The sequence below is a fragment of the Rutilus rutilus genome (genome assembly GCF_951802725.1).
Source record: "Rutilus rutilus genome assembly, chromosome: 14".
NCBI classification, from domain to species: domain Eukaryota; kingdom Metazoa; phylum Chordata; class Actinopteri; order Cypriniformes; family Leuciscidae; genus Rutilus; species Rutilus rutilus.
The window spans coordinates 19,930,048-19,951,816 of NC_140219.1; the positions used below are offsets into that span (position 1 = coordinate 19,930,048).

The 21,769-nt window shown below is 36.8% G+C and overlaps 1 protein-coding gene across 8 annotated transcripts in view; it reads right to left on the minus strand.

Moving 5' to 3' along the window:
- mtus1a (microtubule associated tumor suppressor 1a) overlaps positions 1-21,769 on the minus strand; it is a 31,637-nt gene that overhangs the window by 4,705 nt on the left and 5,163 nt on the right. For 4 of the 8 annotated variants that reach the window (XM_084429913.1, XM_084429914.1, XM_084429915.1 and 1 more), the window contains exons 2-9: positions 20,047-21,704; positions 18,755-18,974; positions 17,935-18,096; positions 15,675-15,785; positions 15,257-15,358; positions 7,900-8,120; positions 4,730-4,796; positions 129-343 (exon numbers count right to left, since the gene is read on the minus strand). In XM_084429913.1, coding sequence (XP_084286039.1) covers positions 129-343; positions 4,730-4,796; positions 7,900-8,120; positions 15,257-15,358; positions 15,675-15,785; positions 17,935-18,096; positions 18,755-18,974; positions 20,047-21,591 — 2,643 coding nt within the window. In that variant the 5' untranslated portion in view covers positions 21,592-21,704. Of the gene's footprint in view, positions 1-128; positions 344-4,729; positions 4,797-7,899; positions 8,121-11,844; positions 12,239-15,256; positions 15,359-15,674; positions 15,786-17,934; positions 18,097-18,754; positions 18,975-20,046; positions 21,705-21,769 lie in introns of those variants that run through there. The other 4 variants (XM_084429917.1, XM_084429918.1, XM_084429919.1 and 1 more) reach the window with 2 other exon arrangements.

Genomic DNA, 21,769 nt, shown 5'->3' on the forward strand with positions numbered 1-21,769 from the left:
AATTACTTCGCAAAGTTATGGGAAAGTATCATGAAAATATCATTTTTTAAGTTTTTAGAAGACATCTAAAATGAACTCGATCCAACAGAAAGTGTGTCATGACAAAAAAGGTCAACTGTCCTCCACACCTGCTGTTCCATCTGAGCTTTGCACTTATTGGCCTCCTCCTGGTAGGTCTGATGAACCTTCTCCCACTCAGTGGAGTAGAAGGTCTTCAGTCTCTCCTCAAGGTCAGCGAGGTCCAAGATGTGCTGCTCCTGGACCTTCTGCAGGACTCCATCAAAGGCCGCACGCAGCTCTTCCTTCTCCTGCTCCAGACGCTCACAAGAGTAAACCGAGCTCACTGAGGAAAAGGTCAGACCATTTGGACATTAGAAGATCGATTAAGTGATTCATTCAGTTAACAAACATCAACCTCACAGAGCACCATTTAGGATGCCTTTTTTTGGGCATGATATGACAGCAACCCTCCAACTTGGAAAAAGAAAAAGAAAAAGAGAGAGTAGGACATCTAATATCTTATGCACCGGTTTGTGATATGAAAATATAGATATTCTATAAGTAGACAGCAGTGGAATAACCAGAGCAAATGTTGAAAGGCCAACACTTCCATTTGTTGCTTTGATTTCAAGCCCTGCCAACACTAGACGCTATGAATCATTACTCAAGTATTCTGCATTGAGTCCCAGTTGTCTCTACAGTTATGGTATCTCCAGCAGTTCTGTAAATAAAGCGTCAACTGTTACTCAAAACACGTCAAATTACAACTGAGGGAAAGTTCGTCAAAAGGAACGCTAATCCAGAGAGGCATAATGAACAGATGTTTCCTAACTCTCTCCATCAGAACTGTGTCACAGATACTGTCCCTCTGAGCATTAGCTAAGTTTGCTCAACTCTTAGAAACAGATGACACTTCACTGCACAGAACACATTGGCACACAGGACTGCTGTGGTTTACACACAAACGTGGCAAGCTGAATGCTGCAGCTGCTCCTGTCTTTGTAGTGTACAAGTGTGCAGTCAAGTCATCCAGCTCATGAAGTAACAGGCTATTCTGGTGGGACCTTTTGAGGTTGGGATTTCTGGATAAATGGACACCCTATGGTTTTCCATAATTAAGGTACAAATATAAAAGGAAAGTCAATGAAATGAATATATTTCATTTTTTTAATTAACTTACTTTAATATTTGTATTTAAACAAATGACTATATTTATGTATTTAAATAAACATGTAGATAAGTATCTGTATTTATTCATTAAAATATCTGTATGTGTTCATTTATTCATAAAAAAAACTATTTATTAAATAAATACAATTTTAAATAAATACAGATTTATTCCATTTATATTTATGCATTTAAATGCCTGTTTTTATTATATATATATATATATATATATATATATATATATATAGGTATAGGTATTTAAATGAATACAGGTATTTATTTATTCATTCATTAAAACATCTGTATTTATTTATGAAATTCATACATACAAAGACTTGAAAACACCTCTTCTACGATGATTTTTCATTTCTGAATTAATTTATTGTGATTTTATTTTAAGGGGGCGTGAAGTAAAATGTCAGGGTGATACAACAAGCTGCTTCACGGTTTATTAATATTTAGAAAATGTTAATCCGCCAAATCCAAGACATATGGTGGGACCAACAAAGTCATGTGATGCGACCAGCATACAAAGGCCAGTAAGTCACTTTAAAAGTATAATGTAATATAATGAAAATATAGCTGAAAACCAGGCAGCTGTTTCAGACAGAGCTCATCAGTCCACTTGCTCCATAAGGCTGATGTGAGGCTCATATTCTTTTGTCAACTTATGCATGAGTGTTTCATAGGTGTATGTATGCAAAGAGATGTACAGTATGAGGCTGTATTTCACATTAGTATAAGTATTTTATATGCATTAAGCATTCAGTAATATTTGACTACTTAATGTGCATGCAAGTTTTTCATATATGTATGCATGAGGGAAGCTTGATTTAAGCGCTACAATGTCTAAATTCTGTAGAATAACAGTGTATTTTTCATCTCATCTGTTTACTGATGCACCAGTAGGCGTTTCTGTACTTTATTATCAAAAGGTCAAGAGCAGCATGTCAGCAAAATGAATTACTTAAATGAGTCACAACAAGAACGGCTGTTGTTCTCCAGGGGGAAACTTGGGTCATATCCCTTACTGGCACTGCAACCTAATCATCTGTATTCTAAAATGAAAACAACAGATTTTTTTTTTCTTTTTAAGAGAGTCTTAAAATGGGTTACAATCAGAATCATCATTAAGTTGCTTTTAGGGGTTAAATGAGAACAGTATCTAATGACTCTGCTGTACAAGGGACAGTTACCAGGTCTAAACCATGATCAGATCCGTCCAGAGAAGATGAGCCAGACCCAGAGCTCACTAATGGCTTGATGCATTTCATCTTCAGCGTAATTCTATTATAGGTTATATTTATGATGCAGAGCAAGGCTGAAGGCCTATAAATAATACAAATAATGCAAACAAGAGGAAAAACAGACAGTTAGGTAGGATGAATATGCCTTTTTTTTTTTTCACAGAAGAATATGACTGTGCAAATATGACTGTGCATATGCATCCAAACAGTATATTTAGCTTATTTCAGAAAGCTTTTGGCAGTAGAAAGCTCAACAAATGTGCTATGTATATGTATGTGCACACATTTTCACATCTAGAGTTAAAATACGTTTTCAAAACAGAAAACGAAACTGTGCGTTTAACAAGCCTGGGTGAATTTGGCTTAAATAAATCATGCGACATCGTCTAGACATGCTTTTCTTAAAAGTAATGCGTGTTATTTTGAGAATAGTTTTAATATAAAAACATAAGGCTAGTAGCAGCAATGAAGTTCCCATTCTGCACAGAGAAGTTAATCAGTCACATGCCAAATGGCAAGCTAAATTGATTAGACACAGTTCTAGCAGGTTTTGTGTGAAGACAGCACTCGCTTCACTGGCAGAGAGCAGTTGTCCTGTGTTAAAAGACACTTTTGTTTTATAAGGGAATTCTGGGTGTGTGCCAATAAGCATGGCACTGACATCACTCGCGTCATACTAGGGCGAAAGCTGGAATGAATACTTGAGGCTGTGGGTAAATGACTAAATTTAGCAGATATTCCTGCAGCTATATTGTGACTTCAAGGTCAGTGGTCTGAAGAATTCTTACGGGGTCTTAAACATGGTCAGAAGCGCTGGAATGTGCTAATATGCCTAAGCGGTGATTATAATAGTAAAGAAAGATCATGTGCAGGACTTAAGTCAGGAAAAAAAAAAAAAATGCTTTCTGATTCGTAAAAAATGCATTATTCCCGAAGAGCTGCTGCTGTATATCATCAGTCAAGAAAAATAAATAAAAATAAATAATCTCATATCACTCCCCATGCTCAGTTTTCAGGTGGTAATATGAGCGGTGAAATCAATGCATCAGACGTCTCTCAGGGGTGAACACTGGCCTGTACTAAATACATTTCTCTATGTTACTTTGCCCATTAGACTGGGAGGGACATCAGACTTGTCTGACCTTGTCGGTATGACCTTCACATACCAGAACGCCTTTCTGTAGGTGTGTCTCCTAAATGACCTTCCAACAGGACCAATAAAATGAACAGACCGTCCTCCTCATCTAAAACCACATGGTACAGTAGTTCATGTACTAGCAAGCATGCTTAGTGGTTGGTCAATTTAAACACACTACCAGCCAAAAGCTTGGACACAATATACATTTCAGAATTTTTTTTCTCAACAAATATAAATTGTGCTTATAAATGTTTTTTACATAACAAAAAACATAATTTTTTAATAACTGACGATAGGCACAGAATAGTGAAGCTAAAGCAGCCAACAAGCGCCTAACATACACTAACTGTTCAAAAGTTCGGGGTTGCTATGATTTTTTTGTAATGTTTTAGGAAAAAGTATCTTATTCACCAAAAGCTGCATTTATTTTATAAAACACAGCAAAACAGTAACATGGTTAAATTTCATTACAATTTTTTTTTTCATTATAATATATTTTAAAATTAATTTATTCCTTGAATGGCAAAGCTGAGTTTTCAGCATCATTACTCCAGTCTTAAGTGTCACATGATCCTTCAGAAATGATTCTAATATGCTGATTTATTGCTTCAAAAAGATTTCTAATCATCCATTTATCTAAGTATCAATGGTGAAAAGAGTTGTACTGCTTTACTAATTTTTGTGGAAACCATGATATATATTTTTTCAGGATTCTTTGATGAATAGAAAGAACAGCGTTATTGCTGAATAAAAGTATTCTTTAAAAATGTTTACTGACCCAAAGTTTTTGAATGGTAGTGCATACTAACTTATACGGTTTAAAAAGCACCCCAGAATGGACTACATGAATTTGAAAGAAAATACCCCATTGTGTAGAACTAAAATAATATAAACATATTTTGGTCCCATTTGTGTTATCTGCATTCTACAATAAAAGTACATGTGTCCAAACTTTTGACAGATGCAGGCTATCAACACTGAAGCTTGAGAGGTCATGGTAGTCTGCGTGTTCCGGCAATAAAAAGCACGCCCACCGTTCATCACTGATTACCACTCGTGACCAGCGTATCCAAATATTATCCACATTAATTAGAAACTGCGACATTTTGGCAGCTCTCTCCATTCTTTCCGCAGACAGTGAAAGCCAAGCACTCTTCAGTGACTCACACACACTTACCCAGCTCCTCCCGTAAAGTGACCAGCTCCTGAGACAGCTCCCTGCGCCGCTTCATCACCTCCTCATGCTGCGGGAAAACACAAGAAAAATCAGTGCATCATTTTCATTGCGTCGCATGCCTCACATTACCCAAATTACACAAGAAACACAATCTGTCAAAAAGTATGTTGCCATGGAGCAAGGCAATGCCAAGTGCAATCTAATGTCATGATGAAAGAACAACTCTGGGAATTCCTTTTGCAGACATGAATCATGCATTAGACTGTTCTTCTGAAGGGTGTCTTCAGGACAGGATGAGTTTCAGATTTTAACATGGCATAAATGACTGTTTATATATTAACAAAGCATTTTCAACCTAGCAGTGTACAAAAAGAAAACAGGCTATCCTCTAACTCATTACTGCCACAAAAAAGAGAATTCAGTCATGAATTCAGAAAACAGTCATGCCAGATATTTGCCCAGGCATGCAAGAATCCCACAGCAAAGCTTTGTGGTTTACACACCACTATGACAGCTCTGTAAGCGTTTAATTAAAAAACGAACATATGAATGACAACAACCGAATGTAGAGCAATAAAATCAGCAGTGTCTCTCTCTCTCTCTCTCTCTCTGTGGAGGACAGTCAGCGCCACAGCTGCAGTGCTGTCAGCCTCCCCAACCAACACAAAGACGCTTCAAAAACCGCGTGCTGCCGTTCTGACCAGCCCCTTCCCCCAGAGATCAATGCCAGAGTGACATTAACACAACAGTTATGAACTCATTAGCATTCATAACATATTCATTAGGATAAACCAAACTCAAATTTAAGAATGCCTCAAACTAAATACACAACCTCATCTCACTGAATTGACATCCTTTGTATAGGCATCCACAGCAATCCCATTTCTAATGCCAATCTATCCAGTCCTGCACCCTGCAGAGAGGATAATGTCTTTACCCTGTGTCCAGCGCAGGGAGAGTTAAGGCACACTTTGCTGCCGGAGCAGCCCATAGTCCCGTCTCTGTGACTTCAGTCCAGAATGCAGGAATATAGCAGCCCAGATGCATGAACCTCTGCCACCTCTACCTCCTCTCTGCCGTCTCGCTCTACATCGGAGAGACTAGTGGAATAAGCTCATTGGCTATCACCTCCTCCAACCACTTGCCTTCTCAGTGGTGAAAGGATACCGTAATACATCTAAAAGAAGGGCAACGGAGGGAGGCGGCTGTATTGTGCTTGGGAGAAAGCTACATGAATGCTGTACTTTAGGACACCCACAGCAGGCAGAAAAAAATGACATGTCTGACAGTTGGTTGACTGAGTGGCACTTAATGAAATGGTGCATGTTACAGGAAAAGTGTGCAGTGACCTTTCCAAAGGGCATGAGGATAGAGGAGAAGTGCTGTCTTTTTCTTGCTTTCCTTTCAGCACCCCTGCAAAATTTGCATTCATATTTACTCTTATTAAATGTTAAAAACTGCACAATACACTTTAGTCATGGATGTCACTTTAAATTTGACACTAATGAAAACAATGAGTCAAATTAAATATGGAGTAGACCATGACTAAGATCCAAACCTACCAAACAGTAGTTTATAGTTATTGCAAGCCATAAAGTATATACGCTACCTAAAACTACAATAAATGATTATAATTCATATTTAAATAAAATAAAAAAACAGCTCTTTTTTTCTGTATGCAGTAGAAAATAACAGATTCTTATTTAAGACAATAAAATATCCCTAACCTAATAATGTTAATAATGTTAATAATAATAATAATAATAATAATGATAATAATAGTAAAAGTGAAACTAAATCATCATATTAAAAAAGTTACTTTTATCAGTATTATTATTGCTGTTATTATAATATATGTATGCAGTAAAACAATTACAACAACACTATTATTTTTGTATTGAAAATAAAAAGTTAGTCAAAATATTAAAAAGTGCTGTAAAGCAATGCTAATAGAGTCACTGCTGTTTCCAAAGCCATTTATCTAATGATGTCATCACACCAATAAGTTCACTGGGAAATGATTAAAAACACATTAATTTATCATTATAAACTACATTAATGCATGATACTGCTTCAGGGAAAGCATGTGTGGCCTCTTGTAGTGAAATTATGGCAATGTACACAATGTGCTGACAGCTCATTGCAAACAAAAGATATGAAGCAGCTCCCTAGGCATCCCAGCATGCTTCTGACCATATCAAGACAGCAGCTGGTACATTCTCACACAAACATGCTGAAGACCAGACGCCAATTATAAAGCTTAACAGATTCCTATATGGGACAACATGTTTTCAGTGGCAAAAAAACAACAACAACCTTGGACTGTAAAAATGTGAACCAAGGACCTTAGAGTAAATTAATATAATTTCTTGTCCAAGATCTATAGTTCAAAGACAAGCTGGATTTTTTTTTTTTTTTTTTACTGATTTAAAAATATACACCCCTTTTTATGGACTGATTGTAAAAGTGCCGCAGCTTAATTATGGTAGTGCCTTTTAGTTAAAGTTGGTCTTGGTCCAGATTCTGCAGGATCAGCCAACATGCACTCCAGAGTATAACCTGTCAGCTTCAGCTCAAACAAACTGCACTTCTTCCCTTCTTTTGTGCAGCAGACGACTATAACTGATGTCTTTTTTACCAATGTTCACTTTAAACATGTACATCCAACCAGCCTTCATATTGCCATTATATCAAGGACAATTCTAAAATTAATAAGCTCTAATCGGTCCAGAGTCAGTACAGTCAGATACGTCTATGAGGGTGGAAAGTGAACTGTAAGAGATATATACACAATGTAAATTATTATTATTATTATTATTATTGTTAATATTATTTATATTTAAAAATGTGAACATGAGGCAAGTAAGCCAGTTCATTAGAAGGTGGTGTCAAAGAGGTAAACCGTTAAAAAGAATATCACCTAGGAGCACTAAGGAGCACAATAGTACCCCAAACACATGCAACAGGACTATACAAACCAATACAATCAGTGCTGGGCTGTCAGATCACAACTTGATATCTAGATATCTATCCCTAACCCAAGAAATCTGACCTTAACTTGACAACTGATAACCACAACTGCCTGAAGACACCATCTTCATGTATTATTCATGTCTGCTGTATAGCAGAATGATTCATCAACATAAGCAATATAATCTCATAATACTCACCCCAGCATATAGATGCTTTATGACCACAGCAAATGCCTCGAACCTGCGGTTGTTGGATCGGAGCGTGTTCTCCAGCTGTTGGATGGTCTGGTTCTTCTTCTCACACAAGGCCTTGTAGTACTCCACATTTCTGGACTTACTCTCTGGAGGCACCAGATCCGGTTGTCCATTTGTCGGGGACTGCTGGTTGCGGGAACTTGTCCTTGACTTGCTCTTGTCAACTGTAAGAGAACATGCATTTAGTGCTGTGACAACATTCAGCATTATTTTCCGTCAAGGTGCTCCTCAAGGTTCATAGACCTTAGACCCAACGATCACAGATGTTGTCCGTTCATTTAAATCCCAGAGATGATCCACACAGCAGATAGGACCAGCTATCCACCAAATGCATTGCAACCCTGAATGAGATAACAGCTCACCCCATCACCAGATAATATCTTCCCATCAGAGGCCTCTTATTTTAGCAGGGCTATGCCACTGTGGTTTTCATTTACATCATCTCATAAATATAACACCAGGACATAGTCAGGGCACAAATCCCTCAAACAAAGCGGCCTCTATATATATTCTTTAAACATGTACATATGTATATATGATCAATTATATAAAACAATTGAACATTATAAATAAGGAAAACACCTAATTTGTCAAACATGCTGCCTGAACTGTTTAAATACTGGTTTTTACAAGGGGTAAAAATGAGGGAGAAAATGCACTTTGAAACACTTTCAGTGAAAAAAAAGAAAATAAATTAGCAGTGAATCATTATTTTATTTTAACTAACACACACACACTTTAAACATATTGATTCGGCAATGCAATCATCCCCAACTGCATAAAAAACATTTTATCACTATAAAAGACCAGCCTTACACACATACATTTTTAATTGTGCAACTAACCAGCTACTAAATTAATGCAAGCTGGGATGCACAATAGTCCTTAAAGACACCATTGCAAGTCACAAAATGTGCATTGTTTAACACTATTAGGAAACAGACCAGATGGGTCCTTTGAGAAACAACTGAGAAATAAGGTTGGGAACATTGACCAATTTGCAAGCCAGCCACCTCAGGAACTTGATCCAAATGTCAATAAACAACTTCCAACAGACATTGTCTAGAATGCTGAGATGTACTGATGATCAGATCTTTGACTATAGATTCAGAATGCATACAGTATATATATGAATGTTCTTCCTATCTAGCATCCTGTTACACCTTCAAGACAAAGTCTCAAACTGCTCCAGGTCTGTTAGTTCACTGTACCCACCCATAAAATAAATAGAGCTGTTGAGCTTATCACATGGATTGGAGGAACTGAAAACATCACAGTCCTGATTAAAAAGCTGTACTAGCTAATAAAATTTAATCCAGACAGGCTTTTCAGATACTTTTATGTGGCACATATTAAACGAAGTAAAAAAATAAATAAATAAATGGGAAAACCATAAATGGGGAATCAATAGCCTAGAAGTCAGAATAAAGATGTGCTTTTGTCTTACGAATGTGATTATAGTGGTCCTAATTTGTACACATGATATTCTCTTAAAATTTAGCAAAGCATTTTTAAAAGGCAAAAATTTAGGTCATCAGCTTGGTGTGGCACACAGAAAACATGTTAGCCAACACTTTAGAAATGCAGTATAATTCAAACCATACGGTGTCATTGCGGGGTAAACATTTGTGTGGCTCCCTCTGCTGGTCAACTCGTGTTAAGAACAAACTGCAGGTGTAAAGCGCAAGCGTTGAATAAACCAAGTTATGCAGCTTAAAACACGCACGCGCGCGCACGCACACACACGCACACGCACACGCACACACGAAACCTTATATACCTAGTTCCTAAAAAGTTGCACCAATTTCAGGCTAGCCAATGTACACTGACAGAAAATGTAACTACATTAAAGATACCAAGTCACTGTAAAGGTCAGAGGTATGGAGAACGGACTCAATTTCAGAATGGAACGGAATCAAGTTCTCAATTTAGTCTCTTATTGTTGTACTTCCAACAGCAGTCACCAGAGGCCTCTGTGGTTAGACAGACAGACTATGGATTTTCATGTTTTATGGGGACATTCCATAGACGTAATGATCTTAATACTGAGCAAACTGTATATTCTATTCCATAACCCATCACAGAAAACTTTCTGCACTTTTACATAAAAAAAAAAAAAAAACATCACTTAGTATGATTTATTAGCTGTTTTCCTCATAGGAACCAAACAATGTCCCCACAAGGACAAGGATTTTTGGGATATTTTTGTGGAGACATTCTGTCATCATAACGTAGTGTTTACCAGGACCACACACACATAGACACAAAAGCCTATTTAAAAGATAAAATGTGTAAGCTTTTATTATTTTTCAAATATTTTCCCTAATCAGTCAACTATATTAAGCAAATTTGTAGGTTCCTTTAAAAAGTGTTAACAGTCCTGTTATCAAAACAACTGATCTGCTTGTGGGCGGGGCTACTTGTATGGCCAGCCAATAGCAAAAGGGGAAGTGTGCAAAAAAACCTTATAAAAAATATTTTAACAATGTTGCTTTTGTTGAGAAGGCCTCAGTTACTCATCTCCCAACTGAGCAGGTATTACATTTTTGGATATAAATCCAATATCAGATTATGTGATCAAGCCTTTTTTTTTTCCTGCAACACGGTTAAGCCAAACTTGATTATCCAAATTGTAATTAGAGTGGAGTTAATTAGTCTCAATTATGAAGGTGCTTTGGGTTATCAAGGGAACACCCTTGAATCCAACATACACAGTGATACAGCTCAAGGATTTTAGACCCAAAATGTAATGTATTTGCCTACTATTAAAACTAACAATGGTAAAAATGTGACAAACACTTGATCTTCATTCAGCAGTATACACAGTAAGACACATAATCTCTTGGACTTGGTAAAGATGTATGATCTACTTAGGTAAATAATCAGTTTAATGGGAGTCAGTTTACACAACTACAATATTTCAATACCATATAATATCTGCAATAAAAGGTTTTTAAGAATTAATAATATAAAATAGTGCTTGGCAACAAAATACATAAACTAATGCCTAAAATAATCTGCAGACTGAGACTGCCAAATTGAAACGTGGATAATATGATCACGAAGTACCGGTAAATACGTAAAATTGCAATAATCAAGTATGTTATGCGTTCAGCTAACTGTACAATAATTATTTCTACGCAATATGAAAAATCACTAATGTGGAAAGACTCCTATATAACGTGTGTCCTATCAAAGGTAAAACATGCTAAACAAATTTGAACATCAATCAGTTTATCATTAAATTAGTGCAACTGCAAACTGATAATATGCACTTATTTTTGGAGAGATATTTCAACAGGTGAAACCTTACCCAAATATTTATTGAGATTAAATATAGTCCTCTCTGATGTTACGTACATGGAATAAATAGAAGTTTCCTTATTTGTAATAGTCCTTATTAGGCCGGTCACTATAAAAAGGAGAGTTTCTGCCACAGACATCTGTACTGCATCTCTTCGGTGAGAATTTAGCTTGTCAAAATGTTTACAAGTTTACATTCAACCTACAGTCTGCAGCCCAAAATAACCTTTGAGCATTTCAAACAGGGAAATTAGGTTTCTAGAATTGTGAACCAACTCGCTTGAAAGGACGAATAAGGTAAAAATTAACTTACTGAATCTAACGACTTGGTAGGTGATCACCAAAACCAAAATTGTGGCACAAATAAGCATGTTATTTGCAAAAACAATCCCAGGCTCTATATGTGGTTAGCAAGAAGATGCCTACTGGCCATGTACAAATATAAAATACTCTTTGGCAGAGAGAGACCGTCTAAAGATAGAATCAACGCCACATGAGCCAAGACGGCACCTTGAGAGCTACACAGAATCACTGTGCAGAATGAAGGAAAAGCCACATCAACAGAACGTTCTCTGAGGAACAGACCTGCCTGAAACACAACAGTGCTCTTGCATCCTGACAGCAGCTGGAGATTCCTGAGCAATCCCTTTGCAGTCAGCCTCACGTGGATGTTGGACAGAGAGAATTTGGGAGAGAAAAACATCTTGCCAAAAAAAAAAAAAACACACAAAGAGAAGAACTCTTTACAAGAAAAACCTCATGATGCTAAAGCAAAAAATATATATATCTGCCAAACAAACGGCAAAGAATGTGATGAAGGGAGGGGGGATGAAAAGATCTGTCTCCCCGTCACTCTTTAGCAGCCTGGATTAAAGAGGGGTAGGAGCCCCTGAGACAAACGAGGCAGAACAGAAAGCATTAATCCACTGTTTTGAGCTCTCATCCACTGACGCTCAGCATCTCTCGCTCTCCGCTGGGTGCGAAGGAGGTGCAGGATACTGGGTGAACGGAAGGAAGGAGAGAGGGAAGGGAGGAGTAAACAGCAGAGCAGGAGTGGGTGGGTGGGTGCTCTAGCTCTCGCTGGCGTTCTCCATTCACACATGGGGGAGGGTTAAAAAAAAAAAATGGCGGGAGAGAAAATAACAGCATTCAGCAAGATGTTTGACAAGAAAAGCACGTAATCCAGAAAAGTAGTTTAAAAAAAAAACTAAAGTTTAGTTAACTAACTAACTATTAGTTTCAAATAGAATGAATTTTAATTTTAATTTTATTTTGATTTGTCCTGAGGTGTAAATTCCATTTAAACCTCCATAATAAGAGCCCTAACAAGGCAAGGGAACAGATTTCTTTGTGGTCACAAACAGAGCAGTGCCAAGCAACCACAGAAACTGTCTAACACAAGCCTTTGATGCCAGCAAGAATCGAAAAAAAAAAAAACCCAGTGTGCAACCCACAGAAGACATAAAATTATGTTTGAAATGCAATTATGTTTATGAGGAGCTGACGGCAGCAGACAATGCATGTCTGCACAGCTCAGGCTATAGTCCAAATACTAGAGGCTGGAGACGTATAATCTGTTCAAGTAATATCAGGCTTTCACTTGAATATGTCATATCACAAATTCTAGAACATACAGAGGGGTGCAAAAGTCTGAGAACAACAAGTGAAAATGGTGCTATTTTGTGTTCTCTAATTTAATAAATTTTAAAACATTTAATTACCAGCATCATTTCAGGAAAAGGCAGGGTCAAAAATTTCCATGAATTAAAATAACTTTTTTTCTAGATTAAAAAAAAAAAAAAAAAAAAATTGTTTATATATATATATATATATCACTTTTCAATATAGTGTATTTCTATTGGGTAAATGAATTCAAAGTGATTCTGTCCACATGTGTAGGATAACAATTTATTGTAAACTTCCTTTGGAACTAAAAAGATCCTCATAGATTAATGTAATGGTCCAGTCTCACTGACTTTGAGGCAGTTGGCTTGCCAAAAAAGGTACTTTCTGAAATCACTTAGTTTCATGCATACACTCAAGACTTAATCCCTGAAAGGAATGCAATGTCCATTCTTAATTACAGTACTTAAGGAGAGTAAGAAAGCACACATTACATGTGCCAGGTTGAGAAAGGCTGACTGAGACAAGACAGAGTGACAAATATTTCTGCATTGCTGAGAGGGTGTTTCACAGAGAAAACCAACTGACATTCCGCTCACACATCACAGACAATATGCAGTATATGAACGGTATTTATTTCAATTAGAGAAGGAATATACACTACCGTTCAAAAGTTTGGGGTCAGTAAGTTTTTTAATGTTTTTAAAAGAAGTATCTTCTGCTCACTAAGGCTGCATTTATAAAAAAATAAAATAAAAAAAACAGTAATATTGTGAAAAACAGTTGTGTACAATATTTTTTCAAAATTCTTTGATGAATAGAAAGTTCAAAAGAACAGCATTTATCTGAAATCTAAAGCTTTTGTAACATTAAACACTACCGTTCAAAAGTTTGGAGTCAGTAAGAATTTCAATTTTATTTTGGGGGGAAAGAAATAAAATAAATCAATACTTCTATTCATCAAGGATGAGTTAAACTGATCAAAAGTTACAGTAAATACATTTATAATGTTAGAAAATATTCTATTTTAAATAAATGCTGTTCTTTTGAACTTTCTATTCATCAAAGAATTTTGAAAAAAAATTGTACACAACTGTTTTCAACATTGAATCAAAATCATCATATTAGAATGATTTCTGAAGGATCATGTGACACTGAAGACTGGAGTAATGATGCTGAAAATTCAGCTTTGATCACAGGAATAAATTACAGTTTAAAATATATTAAAATAGAAAACAGTCATTTTAAATTGTCATAATATTTCACAATATTGTTTATTGTTTTTTATCAAATAAATGCAGCCTTGGTGAGCAGAAGATACTTCTTTTAAAAAAATTAAAATTCTTACTGACCCCAAACTTTTGAACAGTAGTGTATCTGAAACCTAAATTTAAATTTATAAATTAACACTTAAACTCATACCTCTGGTCTTTAGTGACCCAAGATGTCGTTCACTACCCTCCTCCTCATTATTATTTTTTTAAAGTTAGACATCAATCTTCTTAGTATTCCTCAATCAATTCATTATAAACAGTATAACAAGAAAAAAAAGAAATAATAATAATAATTATATATACGTCCCCGGACGTGTTTGCGTTCACACAGAAGGCACTCTAGCAATTTTACGGCAATTTCCCGGCAATTTCCCGGGATCAACACGCTGTGTGAAAGAGGCTATAGATACTGCAGGCAGAAAACAAAAGAATAGGAAGTATCATCAGCAAAACTTGATTTACTGCAGAGAAAGTACTGAACACAATCAAATATTAGTGTCACTGTCACTTGATGGTGGATCTGGTGAAGAAGCTGTTAGTGATCAAAATGTTGAAAATGTTGAAAATGATAGTTTTGAGAATATGTTTGAGATGGCGAATATGAGCCAGATGCTGAATGTACTGGGAAATGAGCTCTGACGAGGACAGTGATGATGAAACAAAACATAACATCTGCTCAAACTGAACCCTTCCAAGCTACAAAAGGTAACAAAATATGCTTAATTTTATTCTTCTGTAATAGTTACTCTAATATGAGGAGAGTTTCATATCACAACAAGTAGAGATCCATCCGTGTTAGATATACTATAGATCATGGTCACTAAAGAATATGTAATAATGATTGGTGAAACATTCATGTATTTAAGGGTTAAAAAAAAGATAATCTATTTTAATTGTTGATTACTGATTAATGACTTATGTCAAATCCTATGTTCTTTTCTTCCTGCATGGACTGCAGATGAAATTAAGCTCTAGAGCTAATTCTGGGGCAGTCTGTTAAATAAACTATTAAATAATCAAAATAATTAATTAAAACAATTAATCAAATAATTAAATAATTGTACACATCACTTCCAAGTTCCTTATAAATTGTGTCTTACCTGTAGGAGTAGCAGCAGGTCTCATGAGTCGGGCTTTGGTAGGGGTTTTCAGAGGACTGCTTAAAGACCTCACTGAACTTGATGAGGATGTGTTTTTGCATCCTGTTCCCACAGTAGAGAAAATAAAACAGATTACTTTAGATTTAGCGTAAATCAGACTCTAAACAGACATAACCATAGACACTTTCTTTAGTCTAAACAGAGCCAAATAGATTAAATAGTTGAAATGTAAAAAAAAGCAAAATAATATTTCAAAATCTGACTGGAACTAAAAAGGCTTCAGTCTCTTAGCATTTGTTAATTCTTATATCTATCTTTTGGTTTGGGAGAATTGACTCAGACATGCCCTAGCCTGTTTGTGTACTAGCCCTTCATCTGAGGTGAATTTAACGCACAGAATGTTATTGAATGTAATTACCTATACCTGACGATACACTCCGGTTAGGTGGGCACTGCAGCTTGCTTCTTAACAGCGTGGTCCTGCTAGATGGAGGTTTACTAAAAGTTCCCATAGAGGATTCTGCATGGTCTGAAAATAAATAAATAAATAAATAAATAAATAAATAAATAAATAAATAAATAAATAAATATATATATATATAATAATAAATAAATACATAAATTACTAATATAAATCTTCCACAGACTTTTAGTAGATTAATTAATTTGTGGGTCTACAATGGAATTTCCTGTGGAGGCTTGTATGGGAATCAATATTGATCAAAGCAATAAAAGGTAAGCAGGTTTTATCATCATATCTACAGAGGTGGACAGCACATTTACTTGAGTACTGTACTTAAGTACAGTTTGAGTATCTGTACTTTACTTGAGTATTATTTTTTTCTGTAAACTTGTTACTTTAACTTCACTACATTTGAAAGACAAATATCTTACTTTTTACTTACATTTCTGTCAAGGTCCTTGAGTAGAAAGTAGTTATGTTAGTCAGGGCATGATTTTTTTCACCTCTAAAACATGATTGTTTTTTTTGCGGGTGGCAGACAGCCTATCAGTAATCACTCTTGTAGTGTGGCGAAGTTCGGCAATTAGTAGCCTACGGTTTCTCTACTAGTGATCTGTGAGAGACAGTATCGTTGTCGCAACTAACGGTTTGAAAGTTTTGTTTTCATGGCAAATAAGTATTTCTGTTTTGCTGCAAGTTAAAGCATTATTGCTGTTGGGCAGTTATACAGATATGGTTGTATAGCTGGGTTGTTTTTCTAATCAGTCTGTATTTACAGACCACTACAGTCAAATGTACATGAATGGATACAAAGATGTGTACTTTTGTGGAGGTGGTAGGGGTGTTAAATAAAAAAAATTAAGATGATTATGGCTTTTTTTGTCAGTTTAATTTCTATAGGTTTTGTAACCTAAAACTCCGTAGATACTACAAACTGGTCAGTGTCTTCACTAAGTTGCTTCAGAGGCATAAGGTACTATAACAATGCAACAATAAGAAAACAAGGAAATGACATTTACTTTTTACTTTAGATACTCAAGTACTTTAAAGTAATATTTGACCAGTAATATCTGTACTTTCACTCAAGTAAGGAAGTTGTGTACTTTGTCCACCTCTGCTTTTTGATAGCAACCATACTCCTATAAACAGATGATCTCTCACTGATATCGCACCTTCTCTGATAGGCCGCCGCTGCTGTGGTTTGATATGATTTTTGAATCTTTACCAAATGCCACAGTCAGCAGCTATAATACTAAAAGACTTCTGTTACCACATTAGCAATATAGAAACGCTGCTATCTGATCAAATAACAAGGTATCTTTGTTATTGTCATTATCTCAAACAAATTTTAATTTGAACTCCACATCTGAATTTCACAAAGCAAAAAAACAAAAACATTTCTCTACTTACTTCGCCATAACCGTGTCTTAGGTTTTCCATGAAAGGAAGACATCAAAGGAATAATACAAATACGATAAGATCCGATAAGGAGGCATGTCAAGAGAGTCAGATCACACTGGGCACAATAGCTTGGCTGCTGATTCAGGGTTGAATTAGTAAAAACTTGCACTGGGATTTCAGTCAAGGTGCCTCCGTGTGCAAACATGACCATTGACCATCCATAGAGAGTTAAACACAATGAAGAGAAAATATCTGTTTGCATTTGTAGATCCTCGTTATTTTCATGCGCATTGCTTTCTCATACCCCTCCAAGTGAACTGAGGCAGAACAAACCCTGCCCTGCAGACATCTGGGACTGAGTGGCACGATCCATACAAACAACATGTTCATAAACCAATGAGAGCAGCAGACTATACAGAAGGTAAAAAAGCATCAGTCTAGACTGAAAAAACAGCCTATATTTTCATGTTTGATTCTCCTGATCAAACTGATTTCAGGTCATTGAATCTACTTAATACTTAAACAACTTTATATTTAAGCTGAAAGCACATTCCAAAAGTCGAAATGTTTCAAAAATCTAGGCAAAGTAGATTGCATCCTTTAGAAGGGATTTCATTTCCAAGCTTTGGTTTTAAAGCACCACTGACCTAGAAGGGAATGTGGGTCAAGCTGGATAGCATGAGGTTGATCTTGTCTGAAACAGTCACTTTTACCCATAATTATTATTTTCCTCCACAAGGCTGGCAATCTAGGTTTACGTTCTACACAATGAAACACAATGGAAAAGCAGTATGGAGACGGACAGAAAGCTCACCTTGCTTTGAATGTCCACTTGTCTGAGGAGTGCTGAAACTCTTGGGCAGTATTTTGGGCTTCACTGGCAATTTGGAGGCTGATGTTGAAGTTGTGAACACAGGTCTGGACTGGGATCCTGAAACCGCACTTGCACCTTCAGTTAAATGGATTTTGAGCTTAACTGCAATGGGAAAGTAACAAACAATAAATCAATAATTATACATGCCACGTGTCACAAATAAGCATACAGATGCTTGTACTGCAATTTTTTTTTTTTTTACAAACAAATAGTACAATTATATACTATTAAACTATATCTTCCCTGAATGATTTCTGAAGGATCATGTGACACTGAAGTAATGATGATGCTGAAAATTGAGCTTTGCCATTAGAGGAATAAATAACACTTTAAAATATATAAAAAATAAAAACGCTTTTTTAAAAGTAATTAATTCTCAATCTTACTTTTTTATAGTATATATTCGATCAAATAAATGAAGCCTTGGTGAACATAATTTTTTGTTTTTGAAAATGTTTTTGAAAGAAGTCTATTATATGACCTGAAATGGTTTTGTACAAAAAAAAACAAGTGCTCCTTAAAACTTTTTTTTTTTTTTTCACAGATGAAGAAACAATGAATGTACATTATGCATTTTATTCTACAATAATCTGGCATCACTAGTGTTTCTAATGGCTCTACAGTAGATATAAAATAAGAAATACACTTTGAATCACTTTGATCATTAAACCATTAGTAAGACAATCCAGCCTGTACTACAGCATGCACCAATTCACACTGTAAAAGTGTAAACTGACCAAAGAGTGCACTATGCCCTTACCATCAGATGTGCTCAGTTTGCTTCTGGGCGAAGGCATGTCGGTGGAACTGCTGCCATCTTTTCCTGCTGTGCCAGGCTTGAGCTTAGAGGCTGAAAGTGGCAGTCGAAGGTTTGCAGCTGGAACGTGAGCGCCTCCTGTCCGGGCTGGGGATGGCTGGGGGCCAAGCCTGCCTCTGCTCCACTCACATGATGATGCCGCTGCAGGCCTGGCAGACACTGCCTGCAAGAGAAGTTCCCTTTCAGCAACTCGCTCCCACACATGCCGCCCCAAGCCTGTGCTCCCCACACTCACGGCAGCGTTGGCCATAACAGAGCTGAAGAATGGGATTGAAACTCACACGGACCAGAGACACGAGCAGCTATTGTAATGCAGTCCCCATGGGAATTCTGAAGTCACTGCCAATTTCTTTTTTTCATTCCCTTCTCCAGCTCTGTAAACATGATGTGATGTTCACATGGAACGCATTTTCTAGACTCAGCTTGCTGCCCTCTCCCAGCAGTAATTAAAACTGCAATCACACTGCGTAAATACTTTCTTGTTTGATTTTTGTTCGTGAATTTGTGCTTCGTTTGATATGGCAGTCATAATCCTAACATAGAAAGTATAGCTTTGAATGATTTGTTTACATTTTAAGGTAAACATTACTTTATATATATATATATATATATATATATATATATATAAAAGAATAATAAATAGGGAAAATAAAAATACTCACCCTCATGTCAGATTTCTGTCCCTCTTATAGCCTATACAACCAAAACTTTTGTCAAATTAAATGTGGTCGTATCAAACCATTTAGTCTCTTCTGAAGACTTGGTTTAACCATTCAATTTAAACATTTCTTTTACAATCTTTTTCTGAACTTAGTAAAGCCTCAAATTTTTGGTTGAACGGACTTTCAATGGAGGGACAGAAATCTTTTAAGTTTCATGAAAAATAAGTTAATTTGTGTTTCAAAGATGAACGAAAGTCTTCTGGGGTAAATAAACAACAATTAGTAAATGACAAATTACATTTTGGGATAAACTATCCCTATAATTGCATATTCATTTCCCCATACTCATTTCCTTATTTTTACATTGGGATTACCTTTTCCATCATCTAACAATTACACTAATAATTCAATATCAAGTAACCTTTAGTAAATCTTATGCTATACATTATGATGGTGTGTTATCTAAATCCCCTTGTAGCAATTGAAAAGATTGATTTTGGATTGATTTTATCATTTTACTTCATGTCATTTTAATATCAGCCAATTATCGGTTATTGTCCATAACATACTCACCAACAAACTGATTCTCTGACTCTTCCCTCGAACATTCAGAGACTCATTCCCCTGCACGTCTTCTCCAGTGTTTGTAGGTTTGGTCTTTCCACCCTGATTCTGAGAACCTCCTTTAGTGTTTTTTTGTGGTGTGGTGAGGTTCAAGGCACCGCTGACCTGTGGATTCTTCTCTTGTGACCCATCTTTACTCGTTTTAGAAAAGGTAGCACTTTCAGACCATCTGCGAGGTCGAAGTTTTGAGACTGGACCACTTTCTTGGCAAGTGGTGGAGCGATTTCTTTTAGCTGCACTGGAGCTCTTTACACTTTGAGCTTGTGTGGCAGAAGTGCTGGTTACTGCGGAAGAAGTGGATTGGGTTGGAGATGACTTAGGGTGGTCCATAGTCTGGTTTTCATTAGTTTGAGTTATGGAACTCGATGAAGTCTTTGGTGTCTTGAAGGGGTTGGTTGCGCGTGACATAATTTTAGACTTTATATTACTGAAGTTAGGCCTAGGAAACCGTTTTATTTCTATCTTGTTGCTTTTACTCGCTGACATCAAGGATGTTTTGGTCTTTTGAGAGGCAGTGTCTCGCTGCAGACTTATAACTTGAGCCACTGGACTCACTGAATCCCCTTCATCTTTAGGTGACTGAGATAGAGATGGGAGGCAAAACGTCTTGTTACTCACAGACTGCACTGGAGTTGAGGTTTGAGCATTGCCACTGATGTCGAGATCCTCAAAAGCAGTAAGAAGCACCGTTTTCCCCTCCACTGGAGTTGAGGGATTGGATCCACTGGTGTTGCATGCCATCTTTTGCACATCTTTATTAGATTTATGACAATGAACAGGTGTGACACATTCAAGTTTCTCAATGCTCAATGACCTTTCATCTATGAGAAAGGTCTGATTGTTTGGTTGGATGTAGGTACACTCCAAGCCCAGATTCTTGGGCTCTCCTTGTGGCACCTCGGCTAGGCCCTCGCACAAATCAGGTAGCATGCCTGATACCACGCCAAGGTCTGAAGATATATCCAAGGAGGTTCTGGACTCCCTGATCAGTGAGATGCTAAGAGGCTGGTCGGTCTCATGCAAGACAAAGCTGTTACTTCTCATCACCATCTCACCAGAGCTCACGGAGCAGCAGTTCTCAGTGGATCCACGCCGCGATGGCTCGCAGGAGTCCACTTCAGATAGCTCCCGCCCTCCGCTGTCAGGGGAGGTTTCCGAGCTCCTGTCTCTGCCTCTTTCATTGTATTCAGTGTTTTTGGGGTTCACTATTAAGAGAGCCATATTCTCATTCCAGTTGTCAATTTTTGATTTGGCAAAGTCCACAGCAGTTGAGCTGCTTGATTTCAATACCTTTGAGGAAGAAGTCTCAACTGTTGCAAGGCAAGTGATATGGTCCTCCATTTCGACATCGGGAGGACTCTCTGAACTGCCACAACTCAAACTGCTAGAGCTCCTCATGGAATCAGGGGAGTGCTCACTGGGGCAGGCGATATTATTTCCATTTTTGTCCTCACTGGAGAAAGTAAGATTCATGGATCTATGCGTAGTCTCCATGGCAATTTCACATCCGAACTGTCTGAAACACTTCTTGTTTTATGATAATTGTATTAGTTGTCTCCTGAACTTCAGCACAGGGTTATTGATTGAAGCACATTGTGTGAATGTTCCTGAAAAAAAAGAAAGAATAGTAAACAAATGTACAGAAATTCCAAACAATGCATCTATTGTCTAG